The 20,000-nt window shown below is 39.6% G+C and overlaps 1 protein-coding gene across 2 annotated transcripts in view; it reads left to right on the top strand.

Annotated features, from left to right (window-relative positions):
• myo3a (myosin IIIA) overlaps positions 1–20,000 on the top strand; it is a 101,414-nt gene that overhangs the window by 1,409 nt on the left and 80,005 nt on the right. For both annotated transcript variants that reach the window (XM_058398604.1, XM_058398611.1), the window contains exons 2-3: positions 4,661–4,844; positions 9,115–9,249. In XM_058398604.1, the coding sequence (XP_058254587.1) occupies positions 4,661–4,844; positions 9,115–9,249 (319 nt within the window). The remainder of the gene's footprint in view (positions 1–4,660; positions 4,845–9,114; positions 9,250–20,000) is intronic.

Below are 20,000 nucleotides of genomic sequence, written 5' to 3'. Positions count from 1 at the left end.
CGCCACACTCGTTTTTTTGGGATCTTAAAAAGACAATGTAAGCTAAATGTATCATGTAGTCTGTAGCATCGTGTAGTTGTGTGTTTTTAGCCACAAGTTCTTTCTGAGCAACTGTTATGTAACAGAGCAGCGCTACAGACGTGCTGGGGCGGAGCTTCATGAACATGGGCGTGGCTGGACGAGTGAACTAAAAAGTGAGGATTAAAAAAAAATAATAATAATTATTCTAATATCTAACTCATGTATCTGTTAGAGATATGAACTTTTAAAATCAAGACTAATTTTGTAAATACTTGAGATATGGAAAATTCTTTTTAAAAAATATCTAAATAAATATCGCAAATATCAATAAGTACTGATAAATTCCAGGATCAGAATCAGTGTCAGACTCCTTCCTTACCTTCGCTACGACGCTCCGAAAAATGGCCACCACACTCATATTAACAAGACAACGTAAGTTAAATGTATCATCCAGCTCATGTTGTTAGCGGCTAGTTCTTTCTGAGCGTCTGTTATGTAACAGAGCATGCTGGGGGCGGAGCTTCTGGATTGCTGGACGTCAGCAGTGTGATTTTGTGTCATATTTAAATTTTAACTCTCATGAATGTTTCAGTGGTGTTATGGACGCGCTCCACGCTCACGTCTTTAGCGGATGTATTTTATTCATGCAGGCTTCTGGGTTCCATTTCAAACATCCCAGGAGGAGTTCTGAGAATCCGGCGCCTCAGGATGCGGTTAGAGTTCGTACGGTATCGGGTCACGTGTAGAAGAAACCATTCCTGTTTGGGATACGATGATGTTCAGGTGACAGAAACGGAGGATAAATGAAAAAAAAGCATGTCAACAAATCAGCATGTGTAGCTTTACAGGCACGATTTTCATCAACATGATGCAAACCTGCGGTTGGGGTGCATGCAAAAGAGAGACATTCCGAAACGTCTGTAGTTTCCTAATGGAAAATGTAAACAAAACAAAACAAAAACAACAGATTCATTCTTGTTCCTTTACTACAGTAACAAAAATTGTGAAAATTTCTGGTGATATCTGAACTCATCACAAAACCTTAACAGAAGGTTTAATAAGACCTGAATGAAGCAGTATAGTCGTAGGGTAAAGAAATATTTACAGTCATGGCTGGAAGACTCATGGTTTTGCTACTGCACTGGAATTTACGGTATTAAAGGGACGAGACGAGGAAAAAATGAAAACGAGCTCAGAAACAAGGAGAGATATAAACGGATATAAACGCAGGACCAATACAATATCCCACATGGATGAGGTCAAAACTAGAAATGGTACTGATCCAATATGCTGGATTGGAATTAGGACAATAAATAAATAAGGAAATAAATAAATAAATAAATAAATAAATAAATAAAAATAGAGGACCAGATATTAGAGAAAATTAACAATGGAATCATATAACAAAGGAAAAAGTTTTTTTTTGTTTTTAAATTGGAAATATATTCATTATATGTTTTATTATATTTATAGTTTATATGTTTAAGTGTATGTTTAAATAATATTTAAATGCTTACTTATATACCTATATACTGTATATGAGAGAGAGAGTAGTGAGATATAGAGTGTAGGCACTGGATGTGGTAGTGTAGATCCTGGGGGCGGAGCTACATGAATATGAGTTTGACCTTTTAATGATTTAAAAAAAATTTTTTAAATAAATTTTGATGTCAGTAGGTGAGGCAAAAAAATATCTGTGGATTTGAGTAACTATTTTTTACTATGTATTTTTTTTAAAAGTGCAAAAGCCATTTTTTTCTTTTCTTCTTTATTATATTTGTACTTTAGATATTTATGTGAGAGTGATAGAGAGATTAAATATTTAAAAATTAATTTAAAAATCATTACAATTTTGGTATATATGGTAAAATGCATATTGTGTACAGTATGTAAAGATTAAAAATATTTTTAAAAAATATGAAGAAAAAAAAAGGTTTAACGGAGACTCCAAAAGCTACGGTTTGCAGGTCTTGGATGCAGAATTTGCTAGGACACGATAAGTCACTGTAAAATATGTTTGGAAAGCAGGATCCATGTTCGTGTTTGGATTTGCCTGCTGTCAGTCTTTTTTCTTTTTTTTTTACATTTTCCACTAGGAAACTACAGCAGACAGAGTGGAGATCCGGGGGGCGGAGCTTCGTAAACTAAAAAGCGAGGATTCAAATAATAATAATAATAATAATAATAATAAATGAATAAATAATAATTTATAAATGAATAATAATAATAATAATAATAATAATAATAATAATAATAATAATAATAATAATAATTAATAAATGAATAAATAATAATTTATAAATGAATAATAATAATAATAATAATAATAATAATAATAATAATTCAAATGTCTAATATTGTAAAATAAAGACAGCTTTAATTTTATTTGTATAGCGCTTTTAAAAATGATCATTGTCTCCAAGCAGCTTTACAGACCATAGGAAACAAAAAAACATGCAAAAAGTCCTAGATGTTAGACAAAATCATCCCTAGTGAGCAAGCCTGAGGTGACTGTGGAGAGGAAAAACTCTCTTAGATGGTAAGAGGAAGAAACCTTGAGAGGAACCGGACTCAAAGAGGGAACCTCATCCTCATTTGGGTGACACCGGAGAGTGATTTATCATAAACACCAGAGAGTGTGATTATAAATTATTCTAAACACTGGAGTGTGTGATTATGAACAATGTCCTTTCTACAGTCATGTACAGTCAGTTGTGTGATGCAGATACAGCATATGTAGCATATTAGTGTGTGTATTAATTAGGAGGTTGTTGTCGTCCTCGATGTCCACATAGGGTTGGCAGTGTTGCTTTGATTTACCCAAATCCTCACGAAGCAGAACCCAGCTGAAGCTGGTCCATCTCTGGATGCCTCAGGATCCTTGCAGGGATAGCCTCTGTCCATTGGAGCAGGCACAATCTCCAGATACCTCGGGATGGGTAGAAAAAGTTCCAGGTTTTGGAGACAGAAATTGGATATTGTTCCATCTGTAGTGAAAATACCAAAAAAAATGCACAGAGATTGAAGGCAACATTACGAGGCAGGGTGTAAAAAAGAAAAAGAAAGAAAAAGAAAGAAAGAAAAAGCAATGGCAAAAATTTAGCATTTAGGAACTTCAGTTATGGAGTATGTTCATGTCCTACTCATCTCAAATGATCTCAAAGGTCTGAGCATTTGCCAGTCATCTCGTCCAGCATTATGACGCCATAGTCTGACTTTAGATTTGTTTTTTATACAGAGCTCTCGAGCCGAGTCGACCTCCATCTGACCAACATGTGGCTCGTGACATATCTGTGGACATTTGTAAGCCAAAGTCTGAAAAACCCTCATACAGATTTACATGAAGTCGAACATGGGAACAGGAGAGGAGCCTGGATTGGGTTTAACCTACAATACTTCCTATTGCTTGTTATTTAAAAAATATTAATTTGTTACTGTACAGATGTTAAGAATGTGTACTTTATTTTACATTTACATTTCTGGCATTTGGCAGATGTTCTTATCCAGACTGATGTACAGAAATGCTGTTAAGTCTCTATCAGTGAATATATAATATAATCATAATCAGTAATATATCATAGCACTGGGTCACGATCCCTGAAGGTGTGCTGTGCTATCTGGCACCAAGATGTTAGCAGCAGATACTTTAATTCCTCTATGTTGTGAGTTGGGGATGCTGGATTGGATAGTCCGTAACAATGCTCAGGTAGGTGGTACGTGTCAAAGTAACATCCACACAGAGGCAGGACCCAAGGTTTTCCAGCAGAACATTGACCACAGCATGACACTGCCTTGCCTTCTTCCCATAGTGCATCCTGGTGCCATGTGTTCCCCAGGTAAGAGACGCACACGCACCCGGCCATCCACGTGATGTAAAAGAAAACGTGATTCATCAGACCAGGCCACCTTCTTCCATTGCTCCGTGGTCCAGTTCTGATGATCATGTGCCCATTGTTGGCACTTTCGGTGGTGAACAGGGGTCAGCATGGTCACCTTGACTGGTCTGTGGCTATGCGGCTCGATACGTAACAAACTGCGATGCACTGTGTATTCTGACATCTTTCTATCAGAACCAGCAAGAACCAGTAGCTCGTCTGTTGGATCGGATCACACGGTTCAGCCTTCTCTCCCCACGTGCATCAACCTTGTCCATGGTCAAGTTGAGTCTTGACCGTCCATGACCCTGTCGACGGTTCACCACTGTTCTTTCCTTGGACCACTTTTGATAGATACTGACCACTGCAGAGCGGGAACACCCCACAAGAGCTGCAGTTTTATGATCGATGCTCTGATCTATCTATCTGTCTGTCCGTCCATCCGTCCGTCCGTCCGTCCGTCTTTCTTTTTGTCTGTCTGTCTGTCCATCTGTCTGCCTGCCTGCCCGCCCATCCATCCATCCATCCATCCATCCATCCATCCATCTATTTAATAAAAGAACTGAAATAACTTTATTGACTCAGTGAGAAAGCAGCTAGTTGTTATCTCAAGTAGAAATATAAATCAGGAACTTTTACTTAAAAAGGAGCTTATTTATTTTCAGTGTTAAAGTATTTTTGATGTGAATAGAGCTTTACGTGTGTGTGTGTGTGTGTGTGCACGTGTGTTGTTTGTAACACCGAGTTCATGTGTGTGTCCTCAGGAGATCTCTCAGGAAGATGTTTCCTCAGTCGGGGAAATCCGTGGTCTTTGACAGCTTCCCAGATCCGTCGGACACCTGGGAGATCGTGGAGACCATCGGAAAAGGAACCTACGGGAAAGTGTACAAAGTGCTGAACAAGATGGACGGCAGCGAGGCGGCCGTCAAAGTGCTGGATCCTGTCCATGTGAGTTACACCGTGACACCACACCCAAACTACACCATTTAGTACAAAAGTTTGTGCACCCCCAGGACATGGAGAAGAAGAACCGATGATGAAATTTATTGTAATCCAGATGTTTTTGTCAATCAGTTCTGATGTGATGATTTTTTTACCCCCTGTCTTTCCTCCTCTTTCTCTCCATATACATCTGTTTCTTTTCATCTCTCTGTCTCTCTCCCTTTCTACCTATATGTCTCTCTCTCACCCTCTCTCTCATTCTTTTCTTCCACTCTCTCTCACTATCTGTCTTTCTCTCTCTCTCTCTCTCTCTCTCTCTCTCTCTCTCTCTCTCTCCGTCTCTCTTTCTCTCTCTGTAGGTGATGTTTATAGTCATTAATTCACTCTTCCAGGCTCTTAGCAAGTGTTGAGTCAGTGAGTCAGTGCAGTACAGAGTCACAGTGACTCAGATTAACTCTTTCAGAGACACAGCAGATTTAATGCGCTGCAGATGAAGATGTCTCTGTGTCTCAGAAAAGTTCAATAAAAAGTAAAAAAGTCTCCAAAAATTAAATAAATACTTAAGGATTACAGCACATTACGTTTAAAACACTGGTTCAAGGTCCAAGTTGATTAACATGATTAGCTAATCAAAAGTTTAAGTCAAATTAAAAGTGTATTCACAAACCAGGGTCATTTTTATCTACATCTTTATCTACAACCTTAATCCACCAGCTATAACTTAATCCACCAGCTACAACTTAATCCACCAGCTAAGTTACCCCAAAAGATAACTTAATCTACAATCTAACTTAATCCACAAGTTAACTAAATCTAAAAGCTAAATTAATCCACAAACTAACTTAATCCACAAGTTAACTAAATTTAAAAGCTAAATTAATCCACAAGTTAACTAAATCTAAAAGCTAACTTAATCCACAAGTTAACTAAATCTAAAAGCTAAATTAACCAACAAACTAACTTAATCAAGTCAATTTAATCTACAAGCTAACTTTATCCACAAGCTAACTTACTCTACAAGCTAACTTACTCCACAAGCTAACTTACTCTACAAACTATTTTACTCTACAAGATAACTTAATCAAGTCAATTGACTCCACAAGCTAACTTAATCCGCAAGCTAACTTACTCTATAAGATGACTTACTCCATAAACTAACTTAATCCACAAGCTAACTTACTCTACAAGCTAACTTAATCCACAAGCTAATTTACTCTATAATCTAATTTAAACCACAAGATAACTTAATCCACAAACTAATTTAAACTACAATCTAATTTACTCCACAAGCTAACTTACGCTACAAGCTAACTTAATCCACAAGATAATTTAATCTATAAACTAAGTTAATCCTCTAGCTCAGTTAATCCTGGTCTGAAGGTGTAGTGTGTCTGCACTGTCGCTGCAGAGAGTGATTTAATCCAGCGCTACATTAGAAACAGCAGTTTCAGGAAACAGAGCGAACGTCATAGTGAGTCACAGTGTCCTTCATCACACCGTCTCTATATTCATTTGTTATTCGTTCTCTTATTATTCATATCTCCATGGCGACGTGGCCGAGAGTACAGCTTTTCACGACCGAACAACAGGAAATGACTTTAAACGTCATTCTGATCACAGCAGAAATGAACCCCATTGTCATGTTCTAATAATTTCACTTCCTATCTGCACCTGGGGTTATGAAGCAAGTCTTTTTAGTCTTCTTGCTGGGGTTACGGCTAGTCGCTTAGCAACAGACAGCCAATCAGAAACTGAGCAGCGCCTCTGTGCCTCATATCAGGAGAAAACCAGGACGTAGCGACACTTAAAAACGGCTCGGTAGATAGAGTCAGGAGGCAAAACACCCGACATCACGTAAGTGTGCGCCGTAGCGAGGGGGAAATACGTCACGCTGAAACATTAGCGGAAGATGGACATCAACGAGAGCGAGAGAGAGAGAGAGAGAGAGAGAGAGAGAGAGAGAGAGATTAGCAAACCGAAGGAAAAGAGTTGACACGAAAATGTAAATACGCAGAGATGACGACATGAATATGCTAATTAGCACATGTCAGTTAGCAATACTTCTTGAGCTGGCTTTATTCCAGAGCAGTTAGCCAGCGCTAATGATTAGCGTAAGTGCAGTCAGAGAAATGTAACTCCACCTGCCTGAAGATGCCAGAAAACTGGCTGTTACATAAAAACCTGCTGATCCTGGAGACTCTTTACTTCCATAAAACCTGTAAAACTTCACCAGGTAAAAAAATTCTATAAGATAAACAAAAAAACACTGATGTAGTGTTTTTAATAAAGAGAGGGGGAGGGAGGGGGGTGATTGAGATTAATGTCTGGTTGAATATTATGGTCTAACTTCATTCATTCATTCATTCATTCATTCATTCATTCATTCACTTGATCATTCACTTACTTCACTGAGTCTGTTCATTCATTCATTCATTCATTCATACATTCATTCAATCACTCATTCAATCATGCACCTGTTCACTCACTCACTCATTCATTTATTCAGTTAATCACTCATACAGTCATTAGTTTATTCATTCATTCACTTGCTCATTTATTCACTCATTTATTCAATCGTGCACCTGTTCATTCATGCACTCAATCACTCATTCCTTAATTCATTCATTCATTTATTTATTCATTTAATCACTCATCCAGTCATTAGTTTATTCATTCATTCACTCATTCGTTCTTTTACTCACTTGTTCATTTACTCACTCATTCAATCGTGCGTCTGTTCATTCATTCACTCATTCATTTACTCTATCGTTCAATTGTGTGTCTGTTCATTCATTGATTCATTAGTTTATTCACTCACTCACTCACTCATTCAGTCACTCATTCACTCATTGCTATATTCATTTATTCACTTGCTCATTCACTTACTCCATTGTGCATCTGTTCATTCATACATTCATTCATTCAATCACTCATTCAGTCATTAGTTTATTTACTCACACTCTCACTCACTCACTCACTCACTCACTCACTCACTCACTCATTCATTTAATCACTCATTCACTTATTAGTTCATTCATTCAATTGCTTGTTCACTTACTCGTTCAGTTGTATGTCTGATCATTCATTCATTCATTCATTCATTCATTCATTCATTCATTCATTCATTCATGCTTTCATTCAATCATTCATTTTTCATTCCTTCCTTCCTTCATTCAATCAATCAATCATTTATTAATTCATTTATTCACTCGCTCATTTAGTCACTAGTTTATTCATTCATTCACTTCCTCATTCATTCACTCACTAATTCAATCATGCATCTGTTCATTCATTCATTCACTCACTCATTCACTCACTCACTCATTTCTTTATTTAATTAATCACTCATAGTCATTAGTTGATTTATTAATTCACTCAATCGTTCATTTACTCACTCGTTCAATCATTCGTCTGTTAATTCATTCACTCAATTACTCAATCACTCATTCATACATTCCTTCCTTCCTTCCTTCCTTCCTTCATTCATTCATTTATTCATTCAATCACTCATCCAGTCATTAGTTTATTCATTCATTCACTGACTCATTCATTTACTCACTCATTCAATTGTGCATCTGTTCATTCATTCATTAGTTTATTCACTCACTCACTCACTTATTCACTCACTCATTAACTCATTAGTTTATTCATTCATTCATTTGCTCATTCACTTACTCACTCATTCAAGTATGCGTCTGTTCATTCATTCATTCAATCACTCATTCAGTCATTGGTTTATTTACTCACTCACTCACTCACTCACTCAGTCATTCATTCATTAGTTCATTCATTCAATCACTCATTCAGTCATTAGTTCATTCATTCACTTGCTTGTTCACTTACTCATTCAATTGTGCATATGATTATTCATTCATTCATTCATTCATTGAATAACTCATTCATTCATTAGTTCATTAATTAATTTATTTATCAGTCAATCACTGATTCATTCATTAATTCATTTATTTACACATTCATTCATTCACTCATTCATTCATTCATTCATTTATCCACCCACTCAATCATATACTCAGTCATTCATTCACTCACTCAGTTACTCACACAGTCACAATTTGAGTCACATTATTGAATTATTTATTCATCTACACTTCAATTTTTTCATTCATTCATTCATTCATTCATTCATTCATTCATTCATTCATTCATTCATTCATTCATTCATTCATTCATATCTTGCTTTCTGTAATTTTCCTGACACCTCATGCCATCTACATCTAATCTTCAGGGTTTGACCTTCACTCTGCTGTTGTTCCAGGATATCGATGAGGAGATCGAGGCTGAGTACAACATCCTGAACGCGCTCTCTGATCATCTCAATGTGGTGAAGTTCTACGGCATGTTCTACAAGAAGGAGCCGAAAAACGGAGACCAGCTGTGGTTGGTGCTGGAGGTAACACATGCTTAAACCTTATGGTTGTTTAGGATTATGGAGTGTTTGGTGTAAACATGAGGCAGAAATATCACGAATGTTACATTCTGTCTCCATCGCATACAATTATGTCAGCAATTTCCTGTCCTTTGATTGGATAATTGGAGTAGTCAGAGGCAGTCACCCGCCCATATACACTGTTTCTATATTCGCCGCATCTCATTTCGGATGCTGCGTCCTCCGGAGATTGCAGTTTGCTGCATACGGCATCAAGAATGTCTTTTTTGAGAAAAGTAACCGTAATAAAATGGACTATTCCTTGTGAGGTGTGAAATACTGTAGACTAATTTCTTTTATACTTTGTTATTTAACGGGTGATTAGTATCTATTGCCGTAGCTTCCAGGGGCGATTCTAGAATTTTCATTTAAGGGGGGCTCAGCACCCAATGAGGGTATAATAGTAATTAATAAATAAATAAATAAATAAATAAATAAATAAATAAATAAATAAATAAATAAATAAATAAAATAAAATAAAATAAAATAAAATAAAATAAAATAAAATAAAATAAAATAAAATAAAATAAAGGTTTGACTAACAGGGTAGAATGGTAAACTTATTGCAGCATTCCACTGTATTGCATAGATGTGTATAACATTTGAGTACTGAACAAGCCAAATACGAGTCTTTCTGATAACACACACACACACACACACACACATACACACACACACACTCAACAATACACAGTCCAAGGTGCTATAAAATATTGCAGATTAATTACCTTTTTCTTTTGTTTCTTTCTTTCTTTCTTTCTTTCTTTCTTTCTTTCTTTCTTTCTTTCTTTTGTTGTAAATTGTAAATTGTTGTAAAAAAAACCAACAATCACAATAATAATAATGATTATTATTATTATTATTTTTTAGTATTAGTATTATTATGGTTGTTGTTTTTGTATTAATTAATTAATTTAGTTCTTTATTTTTTTAATTTTTGTATCTTTATTTACAAAACAACAATAATAATAATAATAATAATAATAATAATAATAATAATAATAATAATAATAATAATGGTCAGTGCTGGCTGTGTTGAAACTCCTTCAGTGAAAGCCCCTGGTTGTGGTGCAGTGTTTGTATTTCCTTGCTGAAGGTTAAAGGACGGCTGCTTGTTATTTCTCAGCAGTGAGAAAAACTCATCCCTCACTTCAACACGTTTTATATTCCACTTCCTCCTGAGGCATTTGGAAATGCCACAGGCTTGGCAGCTGAGAAATCGAGGGCGATCGAGGCCGAGGCCGAGTTCCGTCGGTGTAACCGTCACGCTTGCTTCGTGTCCCTGACCTTTGACCTCTTACTTTTACCTGATTTTTACTGCCAGTGAAAATGAAAGTGTGTCAGAGAGACAGACAGGACGGCGTGTTTGCATGAGGAAGTTTCCATGTTTTACATGGAGCATTAATAAATTATGGCTTTATTGTTGAACTAATGACTTGAGTGAGGTTTAACGATGGAAATGAGGATCATTAGATTATTGTGATAACAGAACAGGAAGTGGAATAAAGGGATATGGATATAGAAACACAGGGTCAGGGGCACAGGGACACAGGGTCAAGGACACTGGGAGAGGGACACAGGGATACAGGAACAGGGATTGAGGATTAACGACACAAGGTCAGATATTCACGGACAGGGACACAGGGACTGAGGGACTCAGGGGTAGGGACACAAGGACTCAGGGACACAGGGTCAGGGTCTCCTTGTCAAGGACACAGGGACTCAGGGACACAGAGTCAAGGACACAGGGACTCAGGGGCAGGGACACATGAATGGGGATTGGTATATAGGTCTGTTTATCTTTAGTACACACATTACCCTTGTCAGCATTTCTGTGGATTAGTTTTCTTCTTCTTCTTCTTCTTCTTCTTCTTCTTCTTCTTCTTCTTCTCCCTTTTCTTCCTCTTCATCATCTTCTTCTTCTTCTCCCTTTTCTTCCTCTTCATCATCTTCTTCTTCTTCTCCCTTTTCTTCCTCTTCATCATCTTCTTCTTCTTCTCCCTTTTCTTCCTCTTCATCATCTTCTTCTTCTTCTTCTTTCCTTTAAAGTAATTACACCCTTTAATACAATATGTACCTAGTAATTGAATTATATTTACAAAAAAGACAAACAAAAACAGAGAAGAAAAAAATAGATAGATAGATAGATAGATAGATAGATAGATAGATAGATAGATAGATAGCATTATATAATAATAATAATAATAATAATAATAATAACGAAAAAAACAAATAAATAAATCAAGCAGTAATATAAATACAGCTTTAGTTTGAAACTGCTCTATTTAACAGACATTTCCTGAGACAGTCGCTCTATGGTGAATTTCTACAGCAGAAGACGAGAATAACGCTGAGTATTTTGTTGCGTAATTAATTTATTTATCACTTTATACACTTTACCTCTACACTCCTGCACTACTCACACTGCCTGCTTCACTCAGTACTTAATACCCCACGCTGCTCAGTCTACATCTACATCGAAATCTAGTGCTTTCTGTGTACATTTTATCACTCGGGTCTGTTCTCTATGGAGTGAAAGTGGGACAGGAACCTGCCTGTGTCCTCAGGATGAAGTGATGATGTGGAGGTAGATTTAAAGAGAAAGTCTGACCCTGTACACCTACAGCATGTATGGTGAATTATTTCTGTATATCTATATTTAGTTTAGAAGCAGTGAATTAGCTTGAGTGTGTTTATTAACATGAATAAGTGCACTTTATAACCTTCATATAAAGCGCTGACCTTTTCTTTTTCTTGTTTTGAGTAGTAAAAGGTCTTTAGTGTCTTTTCTTTTAGTGTCTTCACTTTGCGTCCGTATGCAAACTGTCTAATGCAAACACCGGATTGCGTTCGGGTGCAGTTTAGCTCTCTGCGATGGGGGGAGGGGCGTGACAATGGCAGAAAGGGGGCGGGGCTTAATGAAAGAGGTTAAATCGCCATGGTTACCGTCTTGCCCTTATGTCTAAACTATAATTTTCCATATTTCTGAAGGTTTCTGGGAGGCCGCTGATTACCTAGAAGACCGGCGCTAAATTGCGTCCTCTGCTTTGTTGCCTGGCGATCAGCTGCAGCCGTGATTGCGCGTCTGTCTGCTAGTCTCTTTTGTACACTGCCTTCTAATTACCGAGCCATCCCGGAGCTTTCATCTGCTTCTGGCAAGCGCCTTGGCCTTTAAGGCCCCTCCGACTCCTCGCCCTCACTTCAAAGGAACGGCTCTGTTGTGTAAAAGTCATCCATTTTGCCTTCTATTATATGCGTAATGACTGCAGCGGGCTCAGGGGTGCAGCACTTCATTACTGTAACAAGACTTCCGGTTTGTTTGTTGCTCTGCGCTAATGGCTTTCTGATTAGACTCCAATTTAAAAACTTCCATTGTGTTTGTCCGGATTTTGAATATCGTGTTTGATGTTTGCTCATGAATCCGTTTCGAATCCATGAGAATGATGCAGCGAGGAATCAGAACTGACCCTGGGTAATAATGAGAGCAGTGAAGAGGATGACCGCCTGTAAAGTCTGTAAACAAAATGACCGACTTTCTCTTTGCTGATGAGCTTCCATATGGACAAAAATCGCTATTGTAACAATTAATATATAGATTTTACAGTGATTGAATTTGAATTATTAGAAAAATGAGATCAAATATTAGATACATTTGACGATATTTAAGAACGAGTCCTCCAGGATTTTATATATATGTAAAATTCACCGCAAGTTTTGGCAGATTCGAGAGCCGAGACGCATTATGTGACATCATCACAACACACATTCATCCAAATCCCTCTTTCATTCACATGTGTGGAATATGAGTCGTTTCGTATGTGTCTCATTTCCAAGAGAAAAGAAGAATCCTGCACTTGTGATTTCAGCAAATCATGTAAAATAAATAAATAAATAAACAACAACAAAAAAAAAAATACCAAAAAGAGGTAAATTGCATTGCAAACTTTGAAAAAAGCCACAAAATCAGTCTAAATTATGTAGAAATATTGTGTCTGGATTGAAATTCAAACCCAGTAACATAAAATAAAATAAGTAAAAAAAAAAAGAAGCAAAGAAAAAAGAAAGAAGGAAAAGATAAGATAAGAAAAAATAAAAAATAATAATTTAATTTAATTTAATTTAATTTAATTTAATTTAATTTAATTTAATTTAATTTAATTTAATAAAATAAAATAAAATAAAATAAAATAAAGAAAAGAATAGTAAAGAAAAAATTAAATGATGAATTAAATAAAATAAATATAATAAATAATTAAAATAAATAAATAAATAGAAATTAGGTTAAAGAAATAAAGAAAGAATAAAAAATAAATAATGAATGACATGAATAAAAATAAAATAAAATACAATATAATTTGATTAAAGAAAGAAAAGAAAACATTAAATAGTTAAATAAATTAACTGATAGATAGATAGATAGATAGATAGATAGATAGATAGATAGATAGATAGTAGCTGATTATTACTTTTACTTAAAACTTTTTTAGCTCGTTTTTACTTTCCCCTTAAAGATCCAACTTGTGTCTGTGACACAAAAACATTTCTGTTATAAGAAATATCAAGGAAGGAAAAATGTTAAATTAATGTTAATGGTGAATGTATAAATTTTTTTGTATTGAAGTTAAAAAAATGAATAGTAATAATAAGAAAGAAAAAGAGGTCATGTGCATTATGTTAAGATGGTACGCGTAGTAGCATGAGGAGGTACGCGTAGTAGCATGAGGAGGTACGCGTAGTAGCATGAGGAGGTACGCGTAGTAGCATGAGGAGGTACGCGTAGTAACATGAGGAGGTACGCGTAGTAGCATGAGGAGGTACGCGTAGTAGCATGAGGAGGTACGTGTAGTAACATGAGGAGGTACGTGTAGTAACATGAGGAGGTACGCGTAGTAGCATGAGGAGGTACGCGTAGTAGCAGGAGGAGGTACGTGTAGTAACATGAGGAGGTACGTGTAGTAACATGAGGAGGTACGTGTAGTAACATGAGGATGTACGTGTAGTAACATGTGGAGGTACGTGTAGTAACATGTGGAGGTACGTGTAGTAACATGAGGAGGTACGTGTAGTAACATGTGGAGGTACGTGTAGTAACATGAGGATGTACGTGTAGTAACATGAGGTGGTACGTGTAGTAACACGAGGAGGTACGTGTAGTAACACGAGGAGGTACGTGTAGTAGCACGAGGTGGTACGTGTAGTAACACGAGGAGGTACGTGTAGTAACACGAGGAGGTACGTGTAGTAATATGAGGAGGTACGTGTAGTAACACGAGGAGGTACGTGTAGTAGCACGAGGTGGTACGTGTAGTAACATGAGGAGGTACGTGTAGTAACATGAGGAGGTACGTGTAGTAACATGAGGAGGTACGTGTAGTAACATGAGGAGGTACGTGTAGTAACATGAGGTGGTACGTGTAGTAACATGAGGAGGTACGTGTAGTAACATGAGGTGGTACGTGTAGTAACATGAGGAGGTACGTGTAGTAACACGAGGAGGTACGTGTAGTAACACGAGGAGGTATGTGTAGTAACACGTGGAGGTAACATGAGGAGGTAACATGAGGAGGTACGTGTAGTAACATGAGGTGGTACGTGTAGTAACACGAGGTGGTACGTGTAGTAACACGAGGTGGTACGTGTAGTTACACGAGGAGGTACGTGTAGTAACACGAGGTGGTACGTGTAGTAACACGAGGAGGTATGTGTAGTAACACGTGGAGGTAACATGAGGAGGTAACATGAGGAGGTACGTGTAGTAACATGAGGTGGTACGTGTAGTAACACGAGGTGGTACGTGTAGTTACACGAGGAGGTACGTGTAGTAACACGAGGTGGTACGTGTAGTAACACGAGGTGGTACGTGTAGTAACACGAGGTGGTACGTGTAGTAACACGAGGAGGTACGTGTAGTAGCACGAGGAGGTACGTGTAGTAGCACGAGGAGGTACGTGTAGTAGCACGAGGAGGTACGTGTAGTAACACGAGGAGGTACGTGTAGTAACACGAGGTGGTACGTGTAGTAACATGAGGAGGTACGTGTAGTAACACGAGGAGGTACGTGTAGTAACACGAGGAGGTACGTGTAGTAACACGAGGAGGTACGTGTAGTAACACGAGGAGGTACGTGTAGTAACACGAGGAGGTACGTGTAGTAACACGAGGAGGTACGTGTAGTAACACGAGGTGGTACGTGTAGTAACATGAGGAGGTACGTGTAGTAACATGAGGAGGTACGTGTAGTAACATGAGGAGGTACGTGTAGTAACACGAGGAGGTACGTGTAGTAACACGAGGAGGTACGTGTAGTAACATGTGGAGGTACGTGTAGTAACACGAGGAGGTACGTGTAGTAACACGAGGAGGTACGTGTAGTAACATGAGGAGGTACGTGAGGAGGTACGTGTAGTAACACGAGGTGGTACGTGTAGTAACATGAGGAGGTACGTGTAGTAACATGAGGAGGTACGTGTAGTAACATGAGGAGGTACGTGTAGTAACATGAGGAGGTACGTGTAGTAACACGAGGAGGTACGCGTAGTAACACGAGGAGGTACGTGTAGTAACATGAGGAGGTACGTGAGGAGGTATGTGTAGTAACATGAGGTGGTACGTGAGGAGGTACGTGTAGTAACATGAGGAGGTACGTGTAGTAACATGAGGAGGTATGTGTAGTAACATGAGGAGGTACGTGTAGTAACATGAGGAGGTACGTGTAGTAACACGAGGAGGTACGTGTAGTAACACGAGGAGGTACGTGTAGTAACATGAGGAGGTACGTGTAGTAACATGAGGAGGTACGTGTAGTAACACGAGGAGGTACGTGTAGTAACACGAGGAGGTACGTGTAGTAACACGAGGAGGTACGTGTAGTAACACGAGGAGGTACGTGTAGTAACACGAGGAGGTACGTGTAGTAACATGAGGTGGTACGTGAGGAGGTACGTGTAGTAACATGAGGAGGTACGTGTAGTAACATGAGGAGGTACGTGTAGTAACACGAGGAGGTACGTGTAGTAACACGAGGAGGTACGTGTAGTAACACGAGGAGGTACGTGTAGTAACACGAGGAGGTACGTGTAGTAACATGAGGAGGTACGTGTAGTAACATGTGGAGGTATGTGTAGTAACATGTGGAGGTACGTGTAGTAACATGAGGAGGTACGTGTAGTAACATGAGGAGGTACGTGTAGTAACATGTGGAGGTACGTGTAGTAACACGAGGAGGTACGTGTAGTAACACGAGGAGGTACGTGTAGTAACACGAGGAGGTACGTATAGTAACATGAGGAGGTACGTGTAGTAACACGAGGAGGTACGTGTAGTAACACGAGGAGGTACGCGTAGTAACACGAGGAGGTACGTGTAGTAACATGAGGAGGTACGTGAGGAGGTATGTGTAGTAACATGAGGTGGTACGTGAGGAGGTACGTGTAGTAACATGAGGAGGTACGTGTAGTAACATGAGGAGGTATGTGTAGTAACATGAGGAGGTACGTGTAGTAACATGAGGTGGTACGTGTAGTAACACGAGGAGGTACGCGTAGTAACACGAGGAGGTACGTGTAGTAACATGAGGAGGCACGTGAGGAGGTATGTGTAGTAACATGAGGTGGTACGTGAGGAGGTACGTGTACTAACATGAGGAGGTACGTGTAGTAACATGAGGAGGTACGTGTAGTAACACGAGGAGGTACGTGTAGTAACACGAGGAGGTACGTGTAGTAACACGAGGAGGTACGTGTAGTAACACGAGGAGGTACGTGTAGTAACATGTGGAGGTACGTGTAGTAACATGAGGAGGTACGTGTAGTAACATGAGGAGGTACGTGTAGTAACATGAGGAGGTACGTGTAGTAACATGAGGAGGTACGTGTAGTAACATGAGGAGGTACGTGTAGTAACATGTGGAGGTACGTGTAGTAACATGAGGAGGTATGTGTAGTAACATGAGGAGGTACGTGTAGTAACATGAGGAGGTACGTGTAGTAACATGAGGAGGTACGTGTAGTAACATGTGGAGGTACGTGTAGTAACATGAGGAGGTACGTGTAGTAACATGAGGAGGTACGCGTAGTAACACGAGGAGGTACGCGTAGTAACACGAGGAGGTACGTGTAGTAACACGAGGAGGTACGCGTAGTAACACGAGGTGGTACGTGTAGTAACATGAGGAGGTACGTGTAGTAACATGAGGAGGTACGTGTAGTAACACGAGGAGGTACGTGTAGTAACATGAGGAGGTACGTGTAGTAACATGAGGAGGTACGTGTAGTAACATGAGGAGGTACGTGTAGTAACATGAGGAGGTACGTGTAGTAACACGAGGAGGTACGTGTAGTAGTATACAGCAGATGGTGCAGAAACTCATCCCTTCTACTTCTACAGCAAAACAATCCTAGTCTTAAATTTCTTTAAACTTTTACCTGAAGTAATCTCTGTTTTTTAACACTAAAGTTTTCTAAAGTTATGATTCAGCGTTCAGGACTTCGTTATAGAAGGACGTCGGTTATCGAACCTCTTTTCAAGCTCAGCTCTATTAGAAAGCCTTAGAATATAAACGATATCAGATAGTGACGTCTCTCCCGGTGCGTCTGATCGATCGTTTCTCTTCAGAACAGGGGAAGGTTTCTGAGCTGCAGGAATAACGGGGCCATTTCTTCCTCCCTGCTGTTCAGCTCAATTCAGTTTTTTGTAAACGCTGGTGAAACAGGAAGGGAGGAGTGGCACGAGCCCTGGAGGCACACTAAAAAACCAGAGCGTAGAAAAGACCTTTGTGGCTCTGGGAATACACACACACACACACGCACGCACGCACACACACGCACGCACGCACAAACACACACACACACACACGCACGCACGCACACACACGCACGCACGCACACACACACACGCACGCACACACACACACACACGCACGCACACAAACGCACGCACACACACGCACACACACACGCACGCACACACGCACGCACACACGCACGCACGCACACAAACGCACACACGCACACGCACGCACACACACGCACGCACGCACGCACGCACAAACACACACGCACACACACGCACACACACACACGCACACACACGCACACGCACAAACACACACACACACACGCACACACACACGCACGCACACACACACACACACACACACGCACACACGCACACACACACCTTTCTCCTTTCTGTTCCACCCCGATGATTAAATGCTGGTTTGATCGGCCGCTCCAGATCTCCAGCTTTCTATTAAAGCGTCACTTTCATGAGGCTGTAAAGGTTTCTTTAGTCATAAAGAGCTTTTTAAACATTTATCCACAGCACTGAACCGTCACTCCGCCGTCACTCCACCGTCACTCCATCGTCACTCCATCATCGCTCCACCATCACTCCACCGTCGCTCCACCGTCACTCCACCGTCACTCCACCGTCACTCCATCATCGCTCCACCATTACTCCATCGTCACTCCATCATCGCTCCACCATTACTCCACCGTCGCTCCACCGTCGCTCCACCGTCGCTCCACCGTCACTCCACCGTCGCTCCACCGTCACTCCACCGTCACTCCACCATTACTCCACCGTCGCTCCACCATTACTCCACCGTCGCTCCACCGTCGCTCCACCGTCACTCCACCATTACTCCACCGTCGCTCCACCGTCGCTCCACCGTCGCTCCACCATTACTCCACCGTCGCTCCACCGTCGCTCCACCGTCACTCCACTGGTTTTAGGGTGATCAGTTCGCAATGTTTCTTAAGTTAAAAATATGATACAGTCTCATTAGAAAGAAAGAAAGAAAGAAAGAAAGAAAATAAACAAATAAATAAAAATATATCAATCTATCTGTCTGTCTGTCTGTCTGTCTGTCTATCTGTCTGTCTGTCTGTCTGTCTGTCTATCTATCTGTCTATCTGTCTGTCTGTCGGTCTGTCTGTGCCACTTTTCCATTTTTAAGTGTGTTTGTTACTTGTTTGGTTTTCGTTTGCTGTTTCTTTTGTTTGTGTAGTTTCGTTTTGTTTCATTTTTTTGTTGTTTTATTTTATTTTATTAGTTTTGGATTAATGTTAACCTAAGAAAATGTAAAATAAAAAATGAGAATGTGGCCATAAAGTTCACCTGCATGTCTTGTATAGATTTCTATCTCTGGATAACAGATAAATCTGTAATGGGTGTGTGTCCAGTGCAGTGGTCTGACTTGAGCAGGTGATCAGACACTGACCATGGAGTGTCTGATTCCAGGAACAATCAAATGAACAGAAACTTCTGGAACTAAACAGACTTTAGGTCTTCCTGTTTGTACGTATCACGTCGCGTCACGTCTTTCCCCCCCGAGCTCTTTCTCTCAGATCCTCCCAAATAAGAGGATGGAGTTGTTGCCTTGGCAACAGATAGGACAATTTTGTGTAATTTCAAGAGGGCTTTCTGTGGAGAAAAGAGCCGCTACTTGCCTCGGCTTTCCTCTGGGCGCAGAGACAGATTAATTAAAGCTGCGTTCAGCCTCCATTGTTCTTTCAGCTTGAGATGTTTGGTTTAAAACAGGATTTCTGGAGATAGATCTGAAGAGCAGTGTGCCAGTTCTGCAGGTTCTTCACCTCCAGTGCTGCGAGCATGCGCGAGCTGATGGGGCCGATTATACACAGGTGTTTAATTAACCTTAACCAAAAGTTTCATTTGAGGAATAAAGCAGTGGCATCGTTAATAAACAGGAACAG

This window comes from Hemibagrus wyckioides, linkage group LG01 (genome assembly GCF_019097595.1).
Source record: "Hemibagrus wyckioides isolate EC202008001 linkage group LG01, SWU_Hwy_1.0, whole genome shotgun sequence".
In the NCBI taxonomy this organism is placed as follows: Eukaryota; Metazoa; Chordata; class Actinopteri; order Siluriformes; family Bagridae; genus Hemibagrus; species Hemibagrus wyckioides.
Note: the sequence above shows the minus strand (reverse complement) of the source record. Positions and strands in the feature narration are given on the sequence as shown.